Consider the following 13,143-nt stretch of genomic DNA (forward strand, 5'->3'; position numbering starts at 1 on the left):
AATATATAACTAAAAGTTAGAGGTTAGAAGTATTTTAAGAAGTAAAATAGGATAATAAAATTAATATAAAAAAGAAAATATAAAAGAAATAACTAAGAATAAAACTAATAGTTATATAATTAATCTAATTACTACTTTAGGATAGGAATAACTTTATAGGATATAGGAAGTATTAACTAAAAGGGGGGTATAAGATAGTAGTTAATTAAGCCTAAGCTTAAGGCCTAAACCCTAGCCTGAATCCTACCTTTATATAAGGGATCGGCTATACTACTTTGTAACTAGGCGCGCCTAGCGCTTATAGCTAGATTAATTAAGCCACTTCACGCAACCTGCTAAGCATTTTGAAAGATGTTGGACGTGCTAGAACAGTACGCAGGTTTGCGAACATTTCAAAAGAAATTAAAAAAATAGGTATTTGCTTCTAATCTTGTCGCAAAGACACTGGATTACGGCCTACCTAGTATTGCAAAGTAAACTGACTGTAGCAAGATGGTTCGCAGACATGAACACTATTAAGTCGCAGATTTGAGATTCGCCGGAGCGTGTTTGACGCGCGAATGAAAAGTTGACCTATGACATCCCCTTGCATGGGCACGCACTTGAACGGCCGACGGAGCAATCCCCGTGCTTCTTAGACCTGAAACTGCTCTGCCTGGTGAAGACGAGATGTTGATGACTTTGAAGCAATAGCCCAGATACAGTACTTTTTACCGGTCCTGAAAATGGTCGCATCAAGGCAGCAGTGTCTGAAAGCCACCCGGCAGGCGATACATTATTCGACACGGGATGGAGGATATGCAGGAGAACGTTAAGCAACCCAGATTCCCTGGAGCTACTTGCAAATCTGTTCGCTCCGGGTATGAGGGTTGATTTTCAAGCTTCTCGAGCAATGACCGTTGTCCAACATGACGAGTGCGCGCTGCGGCACGGTGCGCAGACAAACGTCAACGTTCAATGCATCAAAATCATAGGTTCCCTTCAGCCATCCATTCATGTCATCACAATGAAACAGGTCGTCTGCTGCTGTGCAAACAAAATTGGAATCGGCGGACTGTTATCACTCTACGTATAATTGAATTGGCTAGAACTGGGAGATGCAAAAAAGAAGCGCTTGAACGCAGACAAAATCAATCCATCGCAGCCATGAATGAGAATTACTTGGTATTAGAAAGTACATGACCTCGCTGGAAAACACAAACAGAGCCTGATAAAAACAAGTTCAGGGTATCATTATGGAGCCTCCAACGCTGTATTCTGCCAAAAGTTTGAGATCCAGTCCCTACTTGTCTTATTTGAGCAGCGGAAACGAACCTTCCTACCTTTCGTACCCTTCGTACCTTTCGTTGATATGAACGTAGGATACGTATACACCAGGATGTAGTCAGTCGTGTTGGGGTCAAGCGTGACGGCCTACTGACGTTAGTATCAACTACAACAAGAGAATAAGGCCAAAAAATAACTCACCAGAATGTCAATTTTCTTATTCTCCTTTTGTTCGAGAAAAAGCTTTAAGTCCTGATAGTAATCTTTCAGATCGTATTCGAACGTGCTCTTCTGCCCGGGTGCTACGTAGACGACAAGGAAGCTCTGCCGGAAGCCAAATGCCACGTCAACGATGTGGCTCCGGCCCTCGAAGATCCTAGGGAACGTCGGCGGGAGCGAGCAGCGCGAGTGCCCGTCGTTCCAGCGGGCGACAAAGAAGCTGTCGGGGCCGAGGAAGCAGAACTCGAGCTTGCGCAGGCCATAGAGTTTGATGCCCTCGCCAAGGTCGGGGTAGAGCTGGCTGAGGTTGTCCGAGATCACTATAGGTGTCAGCACGCTTCTAATACGATGCGATGAAGAAGTACTCACTCCATGTCTTCTCGTACTTGGCGATCCAGGATCTCGACCCGTCGGCGGCGTCGCCTACGCTGATGTTTCGCAGGTACGAAGAGTCCAGCTTCAGCTTCGGAAAGTCCGACGAATTGATGGCTGTGTCGCCGATGATGCAAATGACTTCTCCCCACATTGACACTGAAGACACCGGACTATCTTCTGGCAGCCGCTTGACCTGAGGAGCCGACGATCGCTGGGTTCTGTCCTCCTCCATTGTCCTCGAGTTGGACGGCGACTCATCGGCGTGCAATGAGGTCTCGACCGATTCGACAGAGTGCGCCGTCCTCACGGAGCGCGTCTCGGATTTGCTCTCCGACCGCCCAGCCGCGATCGGCTGCTGCTCCTCCTGCTCCTTGACTACCTTGAGCATCTCGGTCTGCTGCCGGATCTGCTCCAGCTGGTCTCTGTACGCGGCGTCCCGCTGCTCAATCATCGTTTCCATCGTCACGCGCAGGTCGCTGATTTCTTTCTCAACCTTCTGTATTGCGCCAGCTGAGTTGGCCAGCTCCTCTTTGAGCATCTCCATGAGCTCCGCGTCGTTCTCGTTTGCCGCCGCGCGCATCTCCTCCTCCATGCCGGCGTGCTCGCCTGTTAGCTTCTCCCGCTGGCGGATGAGCTCGTTCTCCAGCTCCTGCCCCGCGGCCGTGTCACTCAGCCTCCGCCCTTCGTCGACAAGCTGTCGCTGCATGTCCGTGGTGATCGGCTGGTCGTGGGCTGCCAGCCGGTTCACCACCCTTTTGGCCGACTCGGATGTGTGGTAGTGCCGGTAATACAAGCTCCCTTTACTCACCATGGCGCCCCAGAACTCCGTCGTCGCAACCAGCTCCTTCTCGCGCCGCAAGCCAACGCTCTCGTCGACCTGATCCCACATAGTGGTCACGAGGTGCACCTTGCTCAGCGCGTCATCGTTGCCGCACAGCTGGCGAAACATGCGGATGTTCTTGCGGGCGGCCCCCTGCATACGCCGGTCCGTGATGCGGTGCAGGTAGATGATGCCGTGGAGCAGGATGTGCTGCTGGTATGAGGCGCCGAGCCAGGTGGCAATCTCCCCCAGGACCTCGGCGTCGCTTCGGGTGGTGTCGTCAAAGCCCGGGGTATCGATGAGGTAGACGGTGCGCACGGGGGACATGTCGTAGGCGTAGACGTCGACGGTGGTAGTGCCTTAACCTTTGTCAGGGTCATACTGTTCTATGGCGGCAAGACAGCGATGGAATCACCTGCACGGAGGTTGTGGCCGATCTGGACGGGCTTGCCTGAGCATTGCTCGATGAATGAGCTCTTGCCCGAGCCAGTGACACCCATCACGGCAATAAAGACGTCATTCCTCCTATTCAAGACTTAGAAATATACACAATGAAGTCTGTTACATATGAATCCTACCTTGGATGTCGCCCAGCCCGAAAATGAAAGGTGCTATGCTGCGTGTCGTCCCAGAAATCAATCAGGTCCGACGCCATTGTGGTCGTATGCTCGCGCGCTACGCGAAGTACAAAGGGTGCGCTCCCCAACGTGAAAGTAAAAGGTGAATCTCCTGGACCTTATTTATCAGACTTTTGAATAAGACAGACCGAGAGGTAAGACGGAACGATTGCAACTTGACATAGAGGATCGTCAGTTGGGAGACGACCTGCGTTGGTACCTGGTCGAAGTAGCATTTGCAAGGAAGATTGATAAGATATCCATCCCCAATGCATCTGCATGCATTAGTGCTCACTCTCTTCTCCATCCTGCTGAGTCACTGTGTGCCGAAGCTCTCCGGCAGACTGTGCTGACCATTTTGCGAACCATTTCACACTCTGAGTGCAAGGCTGAGTTCGACTTCAAGTGAAGCCTCCGCCCTAGCCTGCTTTTGTACATTGCTCTCCCGCCTCCTTAAACTGACTCGTATTCAGGGAATTTCACACGTGTAGAACGCGCTCAGAGACGCTTGTGGCGTTGTGAGGGAGCCTGACAAGTGTGTGTGGTCCGGTGCAGTGTACTCATCGGTACTCAATTGGGGATGGCAGGATATTGAAGTGAACCATCGTCTTTTTTATGTTCAAGTTCGTCTCATGTGACGTCGCTCTGTTACTATAGAATATATTCAATCAATCTATTGGAAATATTCTAATGGTGACCACCTTATTATCATCACTAATGGACTTTTCCGTCAGAGAGGTCGCTGACCAGGCCGAGCTCTTCGCAGCTCTAACCGGCATCGTCAAGCCCAATCACTGGGACATGTTCTTCCTCGTTATGGGCAGAACGGGATCAGGGAAGAGCACCTTTATCGGACAGTGCACGGGAAAGCAAGTCACCGTCGGCCACGGCCTGTATTCATGTACCTCTTCCTCCTGCCTCATCATTGAACCCATCGACATCGAATCGCATGCTCACGTTGAACAAAAGGCACAAACTCCGTCTACGTAGCAGACTACCACTGGAACGGCCGCCGCATCTTTCTCATCGACACCCCCGGGTTCAACGATACCGCCCGCCCCGAGGTCGAGATCCTCGAAGCCCTCGCCTCTAGCCTGGCCGCCTCGTACGCCAACGGCGTGCGAATTCACGGCGTGCTCATGCTGCAACCTGTATCTGAGAACCGCATGTCCGGGTCCAGCCTTCGGTGCATCGAGATGGTCGAGGCGGTGTGCGGATTCGCTTCGTCTTCGTGGCCGTCGCGGTGCGAGAACCTGGCTATCGTCACAACAATGTGGCCGTCATCTACGGGGAATGGAGGGGAGGAGCAGAAGACTGTGTTGGAGGGAAGGCATAGGGAGCTGTGCACTCAGGAGATGTTCTTCGGTCGGCTTGTCAGTCGTGGCGCGACGGCGTTTCGGTACAACGAGACGGGATCGCAAGACCCGACAGAGCAGATGAGAGCCGCGCGGAACATCATAGCTCACCTTGTCCGCCGCTCAGACATGCACCCCCTAGACGTACTCCAACTCCAGCGCGAGATCGTCATTGAAGGTAAGACCCTCGGCCAGACGGCCGCCGGCCGCTTTGTTGCTGCAGGCCTCGACAAGAGTCAGCAGGCCTACCAGCGGGGACTGCAACAGGCGGCCCAAGACGACGATGAGATGCTCTCCAGCCTCACGGCGCAGATGAACGCGGCGCATCTGACGGAGATCCGGGAGCTGCGGCAGGACTTACACGACCAAATGCGGAACATTGAGACAGAGAAGGAAGCGCTCAATAAGTCAATACAAGACTTGCACAAGGAATGCCAGCACCAGTGGAAGAACAACATGCTTGACCTGGAGAAGATGTTCCACGACCAGGTGAAAGCAAAACAGGAGGAACTCGTCAGGGAAGAAGCCAAGCGACAACGACGCCTCGAGAGGGTGACCCGATCGGCAGCCAGCTCACGACAGGAGAGCAAGGCGTCTTTGTCATCGTTGGACGACGAGAAGGATCAGACCGTAGGCAACTTGAGGAAGGAAGTCTCCGAGGTTCGCGATGCGCATAAGAAGTTTACAGGCTATCGTGCGAACATTGTCAATGGTGCTACCAATGGCATCGCTGCGGGCATCACGGCAAGCACCCTGACTGGTAAGTTTGTTTCCCTGTTTTCTACAGCGTTTGTTGCCTTAAGAGGGAGAACAGATGCTGACATGATTGAAGCTGTTGCCGCCGCCGCTGCTGGAGGTACTGGGGCGTTGATCTGCACAGTCATGTAACGAAGACATTCTTCATTCCCATTCACTTCTGTATTTTACAACACACGACAGAGAATCGGAGGTCCCTTTCGCCTTGCATAGCCTGTTACTATTCGCGGCCGAAAACGCGGCTGGTTCTCAGCGAGGTTTCAGCTGATACGAGAAGGTGTAGGTAAACAGGGTTTGGATGCCTTCAATGCGATTCACTCATTGTAGAGTGAAAAGCGTTGGTTGGTACATCTATCACAGCCAGAATGTATAGACAATATAGGTACACTACGTTGAGCGCCATTTGTCTGGCTGAAAAAGAAAAGAAAGAAAACCGGTCAGCTTCGCATGAGTGGGGCCCCAAAGTACCGTGCCTTAGTCCATCAACAGTCTGAAACATACATGTGCATATACACTATCGATTCACCCAAGGCTGCCTTACCGTCTTCCAACAGCCTAGTTCGCAAATCCGCCACGAAAATGTTTCGCTAGAAGTTGCTCTTTGGTCTCATTTTTCCACTCACATTAGAGTGATGAATCGAAAGTGTAAAAAGGAAGAGATGCACATCTTCATGCTGAATGAAATTCGCCACCACAATGCCTGCCTCATTTGCCTGATGATGCCTGGATGGCTGATGCAGCCAGGATGACTGCCTGAGAATGGCGTGTTATGCAGGACAGGCGACCCGAGAAACTGCCCGGTTGAATGCTGCCGCTGGAGTGGCTTCCAACGAGAGGCCCGCGCTTTGCTCATGCAACTCGCAGTCACACCGATTCCCAATGCAGATACAGTTGTTCTGCATGCTGCATGTATGTCCATGTCCGTCTTACTCCACTCCAAGAGCCAAGATATCTTATCAATCAATAAGCTAGGCTCTCCCTCGGAGCTCGATCGTGGTGCGCAGAGCACAGCAAACTTCCATGAACCAGGGGTGGGCTGTCTGTCCTTTCCCCAAGACATTGTCTACAAAGTTTGTATCAATATGCCTTTTAAACAGCAAAGTGACAGACTAATCTAGCGATAATGTTACAGCCAAGAGTTTCTGCATCTACGGAAAGGTTAGCAACAAGTCAGCCAAGGCAAAAACCAGCGAGAATGATAGAACGGCCGAGTAAGGCGTTCATATGCAGCTCTCTACTTGCATGGCTACTGAGCTGGCAGTCGCCTTGATCTTGCCAGGCAGTCCTTTCCTGCGCCTAGTACCACTGACGACGAGGCTGTTTCAAGCGCATTCATTCCTGTTGTTCAAGAAAGCCCGGAACCTGATTTGTGATGTTGCTGCGCCCGTTGTCTCTCTCATAACACACATGTCCGCTCCGAGTTGATCTTCGAGCCTGATGAAGTGTGAATCATATCCGTTGCAGTCATACTGACAACCAACATATCCGTCACCTATACTGACTACCCCTATTGAACATCCATATTGACCACTCACTAAAATGTCCGACGAGGAGCGCCCAGAGAGCAAGCAGGAGGTGCTTGAGATCCGCACCATTGTCGCCAGACCCATGGCCCGCGATGAAAGTGACGCGGTCTCGACACATGGAGGCATCCAGGAAGGCGTACGCGGGATCGAAGCCATCTCCATGTCCTGGACTGGCAAGGCTCTCGCGATTGCCTACATCGGGTACGTCTACTCTTCGTGTACTGAATCTAGAGTCATGTCAACAGCAGCTCCTGACACACTGGCAGCATCATGCTCATGGCATTCACCACATCCCTCGAGGGCCAGGTCACCCTCCCGCTGCTCGTTTACGTGACCAGCTCGTTCCGCCAGCATTCCCTCGTCTCGACCGTTTCCGTCGTCCAAGGCGTCATCAACGGTAGGTCCCTCTGTCTCGTCTCTCTTCCACTCAGTTCGACCCCTCTGACTCCCAGATAGCCGTGGTAAAACCCCCCATGGCCAAGATCGCAGACGTCTTTGGCCGCCTCGAAGCCTTCACCTTGAGCGTCTTTCTCTTCGTGCTCGGCTACATCCAGATGTCCGCCTCCACCAATGTCCAGACCTTCGCCTCGGCTCAGATCTTCTATTCTGCTGGTTCTACGGGCATGCTCATCCTGCAGCAGATCTTCATCGCCGACACGAGTGACCTGTCCAATAGAGCCCTGTTCTCGACGCTGCCAGACATTCCGTACCTGTTCACTACGTGGATGGGACCACCGATCGCGAAGAGCATTTATGAGTCGTCGGGTGATTGGCGCTGGGGGTACGGCATGTGGACCATCATCCTCCCCGTCGCCTTCCTGCCCCTCGCCTTACTCCTATTCCTCAACGGACGGAGAGCCCGGGCCCTGAACCTCGCGCCCCAAGGCTCGCCCACCCTCAGAGGCGGCTTCTTCACCATCTTGGGAAACATCTGGCGGGACCTCGACGTAGGCGGTATCATCCTCCTCAGCGGGGGGTTCACCCTCATCCTCGTCCCCTGCACCATCGCCAGCACCGTCCCCGACGGCTGGGAGAACGGGAGCATCGTCGCCATGGTTACCCTCGGCGTCCTCTTGCTTGTGCTTTTCCCGCTATGGGAGGTGAGCACCCAGCTGGGCAGCCAATTGGGGGTTAAAGGAGCCCTGGGGAGCGTGTTGGCCAACATGTCGCCGTACCCGCTGGTTCCGCTGCATCTCCTCAAGTCGAGGACCTTTAGCGCGGGCTCCATGCTCGCCGTCTTCTACTTCAGTGAGTAATTCTGTCCTCCCTGTATGTTTTGTGGAGACAGCAATTAACAAAAACAGTGGCTTTCTACCTCTCCGTTCAGCCCTACTATTACTCCTACCTCCTCGTTGTGCGCAACCTCGACATCCAGCCCGCCTCCTACATCCTCAACATTTTTTACCAGTCTTCCACCGTCGCCTCTATCGTCATCTCCCTCCTCATCAAGCTCACCAACCACTACAAGTGGTTCGTCGTCGCCGGCTCGTGCATGTACTTGACGGGCATGGGACTCATGATGCACTTCCGCACCCAGGACGCGTCTCTGTCCGCCATCGTCTTCACCCAAATATTGGTCGGTGCCGGCGGCGGCTTCCTGAATGTACCCGCGCAGGTGGGCGTGCAGGCGAGCGCGGGTCACCAGTACGTCGGTACCGCAACGGCTATCTTCCTCACGCTGACGAGTCTCGGCGGCGCAATCGGGTCGGCCATCAGTGGTGCGCTTTGGGGCAGGCTCGTGCCGGAGAAGCTGCGGCTCTATCTCCCAGAGGGTGCCAAGGATCAGGTCAGTGTCATCTACGGCAGCATTGTCGAGGCGCAGGCGTATGCAGTGGGCTCACCGGAGAGGGATGCAATCAATCGGGCGTATCAAGAGACCATGACCACTTTGCTCACAATCGCTCTTGTCATCTGTGTACCAGTGCTAATCTGCGGCTTGTTGATGACGGACTACTCCTTGAACAATTTGAATCAAGGTGTCAAGGGTCGGGTTATCGGTGGTGAGGTCGACAGGAGCGAGCAAAAAAGGGGTGATCGCCGGTCATATGCGAAGAAGGTATTAGACTCGTTTAAAGGTCGAAGTTCATAGAAATAGTCTTAGGGGTTGTCACATTTGGTCCTAGCATATTCGGCACATTGACATCCTCAATATACAGTCATGATTCGTGTCTCTCAGCAGTGGCAGCGCGGCATGCAATTTATTCGTCAGGACAACGCACGCCACGTCCACCCGCACGAAGCGCCCATGAGTAGCTTTTCCCCAGACATACCACAGGGCCTCAAACGGGATCCCGTCGAGGAAGGAGACATTGATGAGAGAGCGTTGGGTCTCACGAAGGCGGAGCTTCAGTTTGGGGATGAGGAAGGGCAAGTCGTCCCTGAATAAAGGACTTCAATGATGAGGATGAGATGTCCATGCTGTGCGTAGTGCCTGAACGAGCTTCAATGTTGTCATCGAGAAAGTGGTCGAGCCGAAGGTGGTGCCTTTCCATCCGCAAGGCATGTGAATACCTCCAAGGGCGTGACAGAATACTTTCTGAAGCTGCTTCCCGCTCCATGGTTAGGTGTCCACATCATGGCGCCTCTTAAGTACGCTCGTAGACTTCTCTTGAGCAGCGCGTTACTTCTCTAAACATTTTCGCAATTGTCATCAAAATTAGGGTTCCAAATGCCCTGATGAAGATCCTATGCTAGTTCAAGGTCAAGTTCACCGTCTTAAACAGGTCTCAAGTAACATACTCAGTCTGGCAAACGCCCAAAGATCATTCACAACCGGGGAATCGCCTATGGATCGACATCTGAATATTGATGGTGGGTATGTCCCTGCGGCTGGGCGTGTTCGAGTTCAAGCCGCATACAGCGCTCAAAACGATGACTCTGGCACTATCTTCCTTGTGGGGCTGATTTAAAGGGTCATGGAATCTAGCTGAGGAATTTGAGATCTTCATTTGGTTAGCTTCGAAAAACCAAACGGAATTGTCCAGTGCCATCTGTCGTGTGGTCTTCATTCCCATGGCTTCAGTGATGAGACGAATGAATCTCCAACGCAAGAAATGATTCCACAATATCGGAGCGTAATGGTAGATTGAAGCAAGATTAGAAAACATGGGATCATGTGAGACGCAGGAGGTCAACATGCGCGCACCGCGAATCCCAAGGAACTTGCCGTGGCGTTTTAAAAAGCATACTTGACACCAGAGCGCAACACTCCGGTGAGCATATAAGCCGAGGAACCGAGACTCAGAGCTTATCAAACGCAACAAGGTCATGCATTTGGGCCGTCACGAGCGTATGTTTCACCGTTTGGATTCATTCCTAAGCGAGCAGTCAGAAAGCGTAGGCACAGGTCCATCTCAAAGGGCAGAAAAAGCTGCTTTGCCCTTGGAAAGCAGCCTCAAATTGGACTCAGCTCCAAGGCTTTCTCTTTTCAAACTTGCAGCGGCTAGGGAGCTCTATTCTCCGATCTTAGATACCTAGGACTTCGGGATGATAACTTCCTTTCCAGCATGGGGCCTATATCACTGGAGTTCGTCATCGCGCTCGGTGAAAGCCCTTAGGGATTCCGCGAGACAATCAGATGCTTGAAGTGGCTGATGGTGTTCACTTATCGGACATCACAGGCGTTTTCGTGTATTCCATAATGAAGATCGGTTCAGGGCAAAGGCCAAGTGGAGCCACTATACCGTGCATTCAGCAAGACGGTCAATAAAACATCACTGCCGAACACGGGAGGTACCTGGACTTGAGAGGCAGACTATTGAAGTCGCCGTCATGGCGACCAGAAGTGAATATGAGGCAACTTCCCTAGCACCTGATAGGCAAGTAAACATGATCAAACTTTGAGCCCCGAGCAGAAAAGCCCGAAATATATGACTAGCTGCACCGTGTCTCCCATGAAAAACATGCTCGACCTTTTCCGGCCCAGATGCGCGCTGTGGACAAAAAGATCCGAGCCTTAAAGCAGGCTCGATGCGCCGTAAACGCTCAACACAGTTGCCACTCCTGAAACATACTATACGCAGTATGACTGTCATCTACTCCAGGCTTGTCAGCCAAGCCATGCCAGCTGCGATCTCTGTTCTCTCCTAGAGACAGTCTTCACAGTTGCTTGCATCGCTAGATCGTTTTCGAGTTCCACCTTCAGCTGTGTCTGTTCTCATGTCAGTCTTGAGAGCGCGTCGTCGATACTCCGCAGGACAATCTAGGCGTTGCTAATATGCGTCTTCGTGACAACCCTGACGCTCGTGAAGAATTCCTCAGACAGGTCCTCCCCTAGCGTATCAGTCTTGCTTTTGTGTCTTTCGATGTGGCACTTCAACGCAGAAATTGTCTTCTCGTTGATCTCGCGATCCTGTTGCCTTTTGCGATGAAGACGATCCATGTCGTTCAGTAGTGTGGTAAATTTTACAATGTGATGTGGGCCGTTATCCTGCTCCAATCTGTGCAGTGCCATCTGCGCGTCTAAGACTGTTTCTCCAGCTGATTGTCAGATTCCGTTATCTTCAAACGTGTATCTGCGACGTTGACAGAACGCAAAGCTTCGAAAACCTCTGAAGCATAAGATAGAATGAGCCGGCTTCCTTCTTGCAGCTGTGGCGCGTACCACAACGTGGCTTACCATGAGTGTGCGCTTGTTCGTGCTTCCGCAATCGAGACCCAGTCCCGGCGAGACGACCCAAACTTTCCGCTGGTTCGGTGGAGGCTCCGATGGTCAAAAAGGGCAATAGCCTTCTCCTTGACAACCCTATCGAGCCCGGCCTCGGCCTCAACTTCTGTGACCTCCGCAGTGTATTTGCCACTGATGCGGTTGGGATCGGAAGGCATATGAATTCCACGTGGACTGCTGAGAGCGCGCGCCCATTCTTGTCGGCAGCGGGTAGGGCGAATTGGGGAGAAGACATCAAGGCCGTGAACTAGACGACGGACGGTTTCGATTGCAAAGACGCCGCAGTTAAAGCCGTCCGACTGTTGAGGAAATGCCTAGGGTGAGAAGATTATGTTAGTGAGGACTTCACTGGCATGCCACAGAGATCCAGAGGGGACGAGAAGCCTGAGAGAGGCTGGTCGGAGCAGGCCTTGGGCCATCCAGAACGCTTGACCTTAAAACGTGCTGACTTGGTGGTCTTGTCGTGATGCAGGCCTGACCGCACTGAACCATCCATGAGGCGGATGAGAAAACTGCGGGGTGATGGTGTGGTGTTCGGTTCTGGTTCCTTCCACATTGGCGCTAGGGACAGCATCGCAGCTTGGAATGCTTTCGTGATGTGACGAAGGTCGTTGATAACATGCCACGAAAGACTTTGGACGTCTTTGATGGCAGTGTCTCAGTATTTGGGAGGGATGAACTCGTCCTGAAACCAAGCGGCCTGTAGATAGTCCAGGCGACGACCGTGACTGACCTGAGAGTATGATATTTTGGGTTTGACTGCGTTGTTTCCGTGGCGTTGGAGGTGAAAAGCATCTAAAACGGTGTTGATTTCGCGGTCCTCGCGCTTGAGTTTGCGCTTCTGTTGTGCGTTATCGGTCGGGACAGTGACACAGTCTTCAACACAAGCGCGAGAGAGCGTTGGGCGGAGACAGACATAGTGGAGGTCCTGCGGGAATTGCTGAGACATCGGTGGTATTGGAGAAAATACGTCGATGGGATGGACGTCGTGACACTTTTCGGGTGACTGAAGCGAGCTGTGGGAGGTGGGGACTTGCAGCGACGGAAGAAAATTGAAGACGTGATTCGTGAGCAAGTGCCAAAACCTTGCGGACGTGGAGCCGCAGATGCAATGATGTCAATGCGAGGTTGTCGATGCAAAGTCGATGTCAGCATGGAGTTGGAAGTGGATGCTTCAGTTCTAAGAAGGCGGATGTGTAGGTGGCGGTTGCGGAAGCAGGGCCCAGGAAGCAGGAAGCAGGAAGCAGCAAGGAAGAAGGTGCGACATGTAGAAGCGGAACTTCCGACATCCACGGTGCCGCAGACCCGGCCCCACATCCTGAAGAGAGACGGGGCAGTGCCGCAGCCGGGGCCCCGCTATAGTGGAGTGTCGCAAAGCGGTGCCGGTGCCGATGCCGTCGCAAGGCATATTCCAATCATGGGATCGCGGCGTCTCTTGCAAATAGATGTCGCCGGTCAATATTCTTCTTGTGAAGTCTTGCGAAGAACGCCGACTTACTACAAAAGGTAGTATAGTGGGTTGGCGTAGTTGGCGAAGTCTGGA

General features: G+C 52.5%; 3 protein-coding genes across 3 annotated transcripts; 2 read left to right on the top strand and 1 right to left on the bottom strand.

The window, feature by feature from the left end:
• Positions 1 to 1,233: 1,233 nt before the first annotated feature.
• On the bottom strand, positions 1,234 to 3,335 carry GCG54_00003834 (uncharacterized protein; the record flags this gene model as incomplete). Its single annotated transcript, XM_045403898.1, has 5 exons — positions 1,234 to 1,413; positions 1,468 to 1,805; positions 1,855 to 3,039; positions 3,096 to 3,205; positions 3,259 to 3,335. The coding sequence occupies 5 exons, from the start codon at positions 3,333 to 3,335 to the stop codon at positions 1,234 to 1,236; spliced, it is 1,890 nt and encodes a 629-aa protein (XP_045261530.1).
• A 679-nt stretch (positions 3,336 to 4,014) lies between these two features.
• On the top strand, positions 4,015 to 5,540 carry GCG54_00003835 (uncharacterized protein; the record flags this gene model as incomplete). The annotated part of the gene is given in 4 exon segments (XM_045403899.1): positions 4,015 to 4,198; positions 4,291 to 4,465; positions 4,478 to 5,412; positions 5,440 to 5,540. The coding sequence occupies 4 exon segments, from the start codon at positions 4,015 to 4,017 to the stop codon at positions 5,538 to 5,540; spliced, it is 1,395 nt and encodes a 464-aa protein (XP_045261531.1).
• A 1,407-nt stretch (positions 5,541 to 6,947) lies between these two features.
• GCG54_00003836 (Siderophore iron transporter mirC) lies at positions 6,948 to 9,023 on the top strand (the record flags this gene model as incomplete). The annotated part of the gene is made up of 4 exons (XM_045403900.1): positions 6,948 to 7,135; positions 7,201 to 7,331; positions 7,391 to 8,182; positions 8,239 to 9,023. The coding sequence occupies 4 exons, from the start codon at positions 6,948 to 6,950 to the stop codon at positions 9,021 to 9,023; spliced, it is 1,896 nt and encodes a 631-aa protein (XP_045261532.1).
• Positions 9,024 to 13,143: the final 4,120 nt, after the last annotated feature.

This window comes from Colletotrichum gloeosporioides, assembly GCF_011800055.1.
Source record: "Colletotrichum gloeosporioides strain Lc1 chromosome Unknown consensus_64, whole genome shotgun sequence".
NCBI classification, from domain to species: Eukaryota; Fungi; Ascomycota; class Sordariomycetes; order Glomerellales; family Glomerellaceae; genus Colletotrichum; species Colletotrichum gloeosporioides.